Source organism: Humulus lupulus, chromosome 2, assembly GCF_963169125.1.
Source record: "Humulus lupulus chromosome 2, drHumLupu1.1, whole genome shotgun sequence".
Taxonomy (NCBI): Eukaryota; Viridiplantae; Streptophyta; class Magnoliopsida; order Rosales; family Cannabaceae; genus Humulus; species Humulus lupulus.
Genome location: NC_084794.1, coordinates 168,099,525 through 168,109,016, shown reverse-complemented (window position 1 = coordinate 168,109,016; position 9,492 = coordinate 168,099,525). Strand labels below are relative to the sequence as shown.

The 9,492-nt window shown below is 32.1% G+C and overlaps 2 protein-coding genes and 1 long non-coding RNA gene across 3 annotated transcripts; 2 read left to right on the top strand and 1 right to left on the bottom strand.

The window, feature by feature from the left end:
* Nucleotides 1-1,878: 1,878 nt before the first annotated feature.
* Nucleotides 1,879-4,953, top strand: LOC133818691 (uncharacterized). Its single transcript, XM_062251726.1, has 2 exons — nucleotides 1,879-2,113; nucleotides 4,657-4,953. The coding sequence occupies exons 1-2, from the start codon at nucleotides 1,949-1,951 to the stop codon at nucleotides 4,720-4,722; spliced, it is 231 nt and encodes a 76-aa protein (XP_062107710.1). The 5' UTR covers nucleotides 1,879-1,948; the 3' UTR covers nucleotides 4,723-4,953.
* Nucleotides 4,954-5,225: 272 nt separating this feature from the next.
* On the bottom strand, nucleotides 5,226-6,629 carry LOC133818690 (protein LEAD-SENSITIVE 1). Its single transcript, XM_062251725.1, has 2 exons — nucleotides 6,387-6,629; nucleotides 5,226-6,065 (listed from the first exon to the last, which is right to left on the bottom strand). The coding sequence occupies exons 1-2, from the start codon at nucleotides 6,478-6,480 to the stop codon at nucleotides 5,410-5,412; spliced, it is 750 nt and encodes a 249-aa protein (XP_062107709.1). The 5' UTR covers nucleotides 6,481-6,629; the 3' UTR covers nucleotides 5,226-5,409.
* A 138-nt stretch (nucleotides 6,630-6,767) lies between these two features.
* LOC133818692 (uncharacterized) lies at nucleotides 6,768-8,610 on the top strand. The gene is made up of 2 exons (XR_009886036.1): nucleotides 6,768-7,432; nucleotides 8,308-8,610. It is a non-coding gene; the product is annotated as an uncharacterized LOC133818692 (long non-coding RNA).
* Nucleotides 8,611-9,492: the final 882 nt, after the last annotated feature.

Genomic DNA, 9,492 nt, shown 5'->3' with positions numbered 1-9,492 from the left:
ATCGGAGAGCTCTGCAGGGTGACTGTACATGTCTGGCCGCTCAACCGCCACGGTTGAGGAGATTACAGGGACGAGAGGACCAGAACCTTGTATTTTGCCTTAGTATGGCTAATGGTTACTCTTAACTGTTGAATTTTGTAAACCAACTTTTAAACGTTGTACTTTTGGGGATCCCTTCTGTAAATTGTTTATAATCTATAAAATGTTTCTTTTGCGGCCAAAATGTCTTTTAGCCCTAGAACACTTTAGCTAATGACACGTTTTGATTAAATGACTTGATTAGCAAGTCTCACACCTTTATAAACACACAGTGTAGCGGTCTTGGCTATCCAGGGCGTTACACTACTACTACTATCTAGCTAAGTAAAATTCTGAGACGCTACACAATATCTCTAAGTGTAAAATTGTAATTAGAAATAAGAGTATTATTATTGTATATCTTATTATATTTTGTAATCCAAAGTGTAATTGACATACCCCTAAAGCCCTAAAAAATGCATGGGAAAGAAGGTCAGATTAACCCAAAAAAAAAATGATCCAAAAATGGATTTGACCTAAAGTTTCAGGGTATGCCCAACCAAAGATTTTACCAGCCCAATAGTAAAATCCTGCAAATAAAGCAAAAACAGCTCCATAGAAAGAAATGGAAATGTGAAGCCACATAATAAGTATCATGCAGAGCAATGTCTAGCCCATAATTTTTCCAGGACTATTCAAATGAGTCTTCCTATGGTGAACGAAAAGATGAACCCTACAACAAATAACATGGGTGTTTTGTATTGTATCGAACCCTCCACATGATAGCGATCCAACTAAAGATTTTTATTCTAGTGGGGACAACTATGATCATGGTAACTGCGATGAAGTAGGCACGGGTATCAACATCTAAGCCCACAGTAAATATATGATGAGCCTAAACAAAAAATCCAAGAACACCTACACTGATTATGGCATAACCCATGCCTAGATACCTTAAAATTTTAATAAATACCCATAATTTTATAAAACTACTTAAAAAAACCATAAATATGAAATTCCCCAAAAAATTACCATAGGTGAGAGGTATTACTCTAAACAAATGATGAGGTCTTAATTTATAATTAACTAAAGAGAAAATGGTAGCTAAAATATCCAATATTTTCAAAATGTTGCACTTTTATACTCAATCTTTTTTTTGGCAGTAAATATACTCAATGTCATCAAAATGTTACACTTTTATACCTAAACTTTTTTTTGTGGTAAATATACCTAATATTTTTAAAATGTTGCACTTTTATACCTATTTTTTAAAATTATTTTGAGAAATAATAAGAAAGTGAAGGAAAAATATTGGATTTTAATTATTTTTAAAATCTTAAATTATTTTCACCTTCAAAATAATAAAAAAAAATAAGATTAGTAAAATTAATCAAAATGATTAAAACTTATATTTTTCTTTTACTTTTTTTTTTACAAAAATACTTATATTTTAAATTGATGAAAATATATAAAATTTTAATTATTTTAAATCATTTTTATTAATTTTAATAAAATATTTATTAATGTTTAATTTAAAATTGTTATTTTGAGAAATAATATGAAAGAGAAAATAATTTAAAATTTAAAAAATAATTAAAATCTTATATTTTTCTTTTACTTTCTTATTATTTATTAAAATAATAAAAAATAAATATAAAAGTGCAATATTTTAAAAATATTATACATTTGTAGTAAAAAAAAGTTTGGATATAAAGTGCAAAGATGTTAAGTAAATTTACAAAAATTATGCAACATTAGTATGCCATTAAATAATTAGGTTCCATTTACTCATAATTAAATAATTGAAGGACTTAGTAGCAATAGTATAGCGAAATCGTCAAAAGTGAGGTAGGGAAGACCAAATATGCGATTATCCAAACACGGAAAGACCAAGTGAAACGGAGAAATCAGAAGAAGAGAAAGAGATAAGATGGCAGGGCCAGGGCGTGGGGTTGGGCGAGTTGGGAGCGGAAATCGGAAGGAATCAGCGATGAGTCGTGTGGTGAACTCGGTCTTTGGATTTGTAAGAATGGCTGAGTTTGAGATCCTCTTTGTCCTTTTCTTCGTCATCGCTTTTCTAATATTTAAAGATCTGGTGAGTTACCCTTCACTCTCTCTCTTTCTCTCTCTCTCTTTTGGTTTTCATTTACAATTTCTAGTCTCAATAACCCAAACCCAACAAGGAAATTGAAATTGAAATTCAATCTATGATCAAGTCTTATACGCCTCCCATTTTTTCCTCGTTTGTTTAATAAGCTATTGTGCTCGAGTAATTTAGATATTGATCAGTTTTCTTGTATTTTTTTCCCCTCTCATTGATCATTGAAAATATGGTTAAAAGGTAGGATACAAGGGAAAATTGGAAATTTAGGATTATCCACTCCAATATTATAGATTGATTAAAAAAAAGGATGTTTTAAAAAGCTCAACCATGTTTTTTATTTGGACAGACACTTAATAAGATAACACACTTTCTGAATTTTGATGTTCTAACCTATTCTAAATTTGCCCAACTTCCCTAACTACACAGTGTCATTCAGATGGGAATTAGTGGAGGAGAGTAGAAGAATAAAGAAAAAGCATAGGAGAGAAAATAGTTATTCATTAGTTATGAAAAAATCTCAAACATATATATTTGGTCAAGCAGCCTAGCCCAACTTCCCTAACTGCAAAGAATATTATGAAATATGATTACTTAACCTTGGATTGAATTCTGCATTAAGATAGGTGCAGATTATGCTTGAGGTTTTCTAATGGGAAGTCATTTTTTCAGAGTTAATACTCATTAAACTGTATGATTCGTCCTAGTTTAAGATTTTTCTGAGGCAACTATGTTTTGATGGTATTGGAAGGAATTTTTAACAGTTTTAGACCTGATTGTTTGAGGAGATGTATTAATAATTATAGCTTTTGGCATTACTCTCTGCCTTGTAGAACTTCCACACTCACCTTATGTGTCAGGGCCTCTTTCTTCGATATATAGATATATATATATATATATATTATCTGTGAAATCTGTCTTCCTCCATGTATTTATTTAAAAAAAGGGAATATAATCAGTGGAACTGAAAGCTAGAAATCCTCTCTACTCTTTAAAAGTAGGGAAATGGGAAGAAAGAAAAGAACACACTACTTTACTTGATATTAGAAATAATCCCACAATGGAAACTATATAGGAATCACAATACCTTTATGAAGGGAAAAGGGTTACTCCACTTACCAATTGGTTTCAAGTTGGAACCCCAATCCTATTTCTAAGTGGTCTTTCCCTCTTAATTGTATATTAAAGACAAAATATGATGGCAATATATATGAATTCTTTAAAATTCCAGCTTTTCTGCTGAAAGTGGAAAGACTTAAGCCTGTTTATAAACCCAAATTTTTGGGAGGAAAGAAAAAAAAATCTACAAGATTCCTTTTTTTCCCCAGATTTTTTATGTATTATGAGTTAGCATTTTAGGTTTGAGTTAATGTTTGATTAAGCTATTCAGAATTTGGGTGACTTTTTTCAAATTTACTGTAATACAAAAAACCTCATCCTCTACCATAATTGAGAACTTTAAACTCCTTCCAACTCCCACAGCAATTTTCTCCTCATTGCCTCCCTTGTGCAAATCCTGTAAAACACTAAAGTTCAACAAGAGGCTCACACTTCGCACTTTCAACCACTTTTTGATAGCTTCTGCTTCGTAACTTTCTATGCAGGACCCAAGATCAACCTTTTTGTTTGTTTGTGTTTTTTTTCTTCCAAATAACCTTTTTTTTTTAATTTTCGGTTCACATTTAACATCCTTTTCCAATTTGGCTTTGATTGTTAGAAATCATAAAGTCTAACAAGTTAATAACCAACATTGAAATATTAGAGACCACCTAAAATGGTGGTTTCTTTTAGGGAAAATTATTGTTAAATATAGCTTGAGTTAACAGTCTGGATTTTTTTTTTTTTACAAATAGATTGAAAAAGATAAAAGTTTCAATAGAATTGCCAAGAAAATTCTATTTCATGCAAGCCTCTGTGTGAGTACTTGACAAATGGCATTGTTCAAATATTTTATATATTAAAAGTTTTATAAATTATCAATAAAATCCATTTATCAAGCACTTTACATCATGAGAGAGTGCAAAAGAGGGTATGAAATAGAGTTTCCTTATTACTTATAAAGCTGCTTTGTCACTCAACATGAATATTCACACCTATGACAATCCATGAAAAAGATGACCAATGCTTTTGTCACTTTTATGCAACAAGGTCACCAATTCTGATGAAAACATAGACAGTTCAAGTAATTTCTTGATTAGCATCAAAGGCTGTTGAATAAACTAGAGAAATTATAGAAAATGGCCCAAAATGAAGGCATCAAAAAGTTAGTGTCCTCATTTTTAAAATTGTGGATAAAGGGGCATGGTGCAAAATAAACACACCATTAAGGATTATTTACTTACTTTCACACACCATTACGAAATATTTTGCACCATGCCTCAATAAACTATGCTAGAAGTATTCCATAAATAAGAATATATATGTCAGCATGCTATATAAATATATACATGTACATATTTATTTATTTGAACCTTTGGTGCAAACTATTTGTTTGATTTTCATTCATTAAAAACATTTCCTCATTTAATTGTCAACAGACGTCAAGGCCTGAATACAATCAAATCCTCGTGAAGAAACCGCCGGATGGAGATATTTTTAATTAATTGGAGATTATAGAAGTTGAATATTTTTTATAGCGTAGTTAATTCAACCCTGTTAGCGCTAATCTTTCTCGTGACTCTTAAAAGGTTTTATTGTTCATAAGTTTGTATTTACAAATTTGATCACTTGATTCAGTGACAATTGGAATATTAGCATGGAACTCACTGGAAACAGTATCCATATGTATTGGCTTTAGTTTTTGTATTTATTATGAGACCTGTGTGTTTGGCCTACTCAAGGGTTCTGCTATTTCTATCAATTTTGAATCAATATTTAGGCAACAATTTGGTTTCCTCAACATCAGGTTATAATAACAAATCAATTGCAACATTACACTGAAAATAATTAGCATTTTGTGAACATCTAATCCGACTTCGGTGGGGAGACTAGATCTAACATCTAATCAATTGCAAAATTTATGCTTTTAGTCTAAATTAGATTCATTCAAATCCATGTACGCATTTGGATTTGATTATAACCAATATTGGCTGTTAAAAGCATAAAATTTGAGACCATCAAAAGTGATTTCATGATACAATTGACAAATGAACATTTTAATCAAAGGCAATGGCAAATGCACAACAAACTTAAGTGCAATCTCCACTCCAGTTCAGTCCTCTATAACATTTAGGAATGACAAACGAGGGTAGTTGGTCCAGTGTCTCCATGTAAATATAAATAAAAATACATTAGTCTTTCTTGATGACAGTTTCAGTAGAGGTGTCGCAAGCAACAAGCCTCTCAACTGAAACTTTAGTGACATCTCGACGAATTCCAATATCAGAAAGCACGCGGCTAACACAATACATGCCACAACCAACAGCTGCAAGGCCAGGGAAACTCGTAGTTAAAAACCGAAGTGGCGAAGAAACAATGGCACTCGTTGCAGCCAAGATAGATGTACACTGTCCACTCCTGCCCACGCTGATGCTAGTGAACACAAGCAACCCTGTCTTACAATATATAGCGAAGTCCTCGCAGTTGTTCTTGAACAGATCATAAACACCAAACCCATTTTCGAGTAGGTAAGAGGCACGGTAGAGGACATCTTCTGGGGGATCGGAGGGGGCAAGTGTGCATGTCCCTCCTCGAGCTTTGGCGACAAAGAAAGCAGGGTTGACCCCATACTCGAACCGATACAGTTCTCCACCCCCAAGGAAACAGTCTAGGCAAGAGGAGATGACACCGTTAAGCTTCGACTGATCGCCGCAATTCGGGCAGGGATTGTCCTGAGAATGAGATGGTGAGGAGCTGAAAATGAAGCGGTCCAAAACAGTTCCCGTCCCAATTTCTTGCCCTCCTCCTCTGGTGAAGTGGATCACCTCTCCCTCTCCAACATACACTCCTGAAGAACAAACAAACCATAAATTTATGATAATATTATGCTGGTTTCTTATTTAAAATCCAAACACAATCCACAATCCAAAATTGATAACTATTAGTTTTTAAAATCCGAACACAACCCATCTTGTCTTGAGATGATGAAGTTACATTTTCAGTTTTGAGGTCAAATTTACTGTAATCCGAACAAAAATTATTATAGCGAATTATCCAGCTTTGGGGCTCAATTCAAAACTAGCTTCTTTTTTTTCTTAATTATTGAAATAAGAAGACTAGAATGAAGCAATGAATGAATGAGAAGAGAAGATAAGAGAAGAAGAGCTACCGTGATGCGCATAGAGGTAGGCATGCCTCCATGAATAGATATGATCGCCTGGTTTGAGTTGTTCCCTCTCGATTTTATTGGAGAAGACTCCCATGTCTCACTGTCTTTGATCAAATTAAGAAGACAAAGATGCAAGGATTTTGGCTTCCCTTCTCCAAGCCTTTTCCTTTTCTTTGCCTTTTGCGTTTTGTCTATCCCTTTCCCTTTGCTTCATACCATTTCCCTCTGCAGTATGATGACAATACATTGCTTTTCCACATCTCATTTATTATATTATTAATAAATTTCTTTACGCTACGCTTACTTCACACGGATTCCCCCATCCCGTCTTTTCCCCACACGTGCATTTGATGCTGCATCTTCTTACTTGTACTTGGATTATCAATTGGGAAAGGGGAATTTGAGGTTATATGTTCTTCATACTCCATAATAAAAACTATGCCAACTTTAATAATTGTTGGAAAATATTCTTCCAAATTTTATTAGGACTAAAATGCCCCTATCATAACTCTACTCCAATCTTTCTTGATTTCTCAATTAAATTGAACAACGAAAAAAATGCTAATAACGTAAACCACCACTATTCAGTTGGTATGAAAATTATTGGTGCACCAACAGAGAGAACCAAAACCGACCGAACACTCCTAAAATTTAAATTTTTGTTTTTAGTTTTACTGTGTATACATATAAATATAATATTATATATTTATTAATTATTAAAATTATTAAATAAAAATTTAAACTGAGAAATTTTTCCTAGCGCACCGACTCCTCTTTCTCTCTATCGTATGCTCTCATCTTTATTTGTCACTCTTCTCTCTTCTCTTTCATTCTCCCAGTCGGTGACAGCACCACCTCACCTCACACACTCACTTTCACAAATCGCAGGCGCAGCCCCCACCTCACCAGCTTACCTCACGGGTCACAACTGTGACGACTCTCTCTAAGTCACGGAGTCACTCTCACGACTCACGGATCTCCCTGCGTCTTCCCTCTCCGGTGGCACTCCGGGTTCGAGTCCGACAGGTTCGCGGAGGCTCACAAAGGTATGAATCTATAAATCCCTTTGTCTTAGTTTATATCATTTATTTTTTCTTTTTTATCTATTGATTTATTTAGTGTTATGTTATTTTATTGTAATTTTGTGTATATTTATTAATTCATTTGCAATCTTGATCATCACTTATTTTGTGATAGTGAATGTTACAAATTTATTGTTAAGGATATGTTTAGTTCTCCATTCACCTTGCAAATGCAAAAAATTTTAATCTTATAATTTGTTGTACTACTTCAGCATTGAGATTAGTTGTTACTTGTTTATATGTAGAAATTATGTAAACTGTACCTGGACTAATATCAAACATAAATATCCTTATGTGTAAATTAATTGATCAAATTAATATAAATTAGTTATTCTTCCTCTCATCATCATGATTCATCCTGTACTACAATCTAAGGTCATATTTGGTGTTATAAATATTGTCTCACCAATGATATAGGGTTAAAATATCTCAAGTTTCTTCTATTTGACTAAATTATTCCATTTTAGGTGGAATTTAATTGCTGGATTAATTTTTCTAATATATTTTCTAATCTTGTAATCAAAATAAAAATTATCAATCGTACTATTAATTATTTATATTGTAAAAAAAATTATGTCATTTCTCATGCTTTCTTTATTTTAATTGAGAGTTGAGACTTGAGAGATAAAGTTGGTGTCAAGCTAGGTTGAGATTTATACTTAATGCAATGTTGGTAATATCCAGTACAAATTTTAGACTAAATACAATGTGTAATATAACTTCTTTTTTCTTCTTTGGTATTGTGTAATACAATTCATGATTTAATACAATTCTTTTATTTTATGTTGTTCGTGAACTTACTTGATTATGCCTTATGTTTGCTGCTGAAATTGTCTTAGGAGCAGGTTGTAATGGTTGCAGTGGACTAAGACTTAGATTTAATTTGTGTTGTATTGGACTTTGGACTTTAAGTTTAAACTTTAACTATGTGTTGTGATTTGTGGTTGTAGACTTTTAGTTTTAGCCATGGGTTGTATTGAACTTTGGACATTGGACTTTAAACTTTAACCATGTGTTGTGATTTGTGGTTGTAGATTTTTAGTTTTAATTGTGTGTTGTCTTGGATTGGACAATAGACATTGGACTTTTAATAATGTGTTGCGATTTGAGGTTATGCTTATGGAATTTTAAAGTTTTAATTATGTTTCAAACTTTTAAATTTGTGGATGTAATTATGTTGTTGTTCTATGTATTTTGGTTTTGAATCTTCAAGTTAACCAGTTAAATGAATCATTTTCATATTTTAAAAAAAGCTCAAAAATAGATTCTAACCATCCACACTTTTTTAGTTTTTTAACTTAAATTTTCTCAAAAATAAAAAATAAAAAAAAATCGGTTTAGTCGGTTAAATCGACAAATTAGTTTTTTTTCCTTGTAATATGATGGTTGGTCGGTTTTTTAATCGCATTAATCCGGACCGAATTCTGGAATTTATAATAAGAAAAAATCGTCCAAATTGATCGATGTTCAACCTTATTTGGCGGCAGAGTAACACCTCCTATTAGATCAACACCAATGCCAACTGATACTCTCTTCTCTATTTTTTTAATGATTAGAATTAATCCAAAACATAAAGATATGAAAACATTCACTTAAGACACTAATTTATAAGTTTTGAACAAATTTATGCATGTTTTTTTCTTTTAGATCTAAAAAATATTAAATTTGTATAATTTCGATGCCCTGTGATGGTTTTGCTACTTCCATCAAAAGTTGATTTTAGAGGCTAAAAACAATATCATTTCATTTTAGAAGTGAATCAATGCAACATCGATGCACACGATTGATGCAATTCAAAGCAAATTTTGAAATTTTTTTCACTCAGTTGTCTATTTTAGTTGTTGTTGCTTTTTTAATTTTGGTAAGTTTATTTTTGAGATCTATGTGTGCCAAACATCCGTTTGGCCCATTATTTTATAACAAAAATCATATTTTGGAACCTAAATTCATCTTTTTTGAAGTTTGCATCAATACAACATTGTTTTGCATCAATTTTGACTTTATAGATTAATTTTCAATAGATA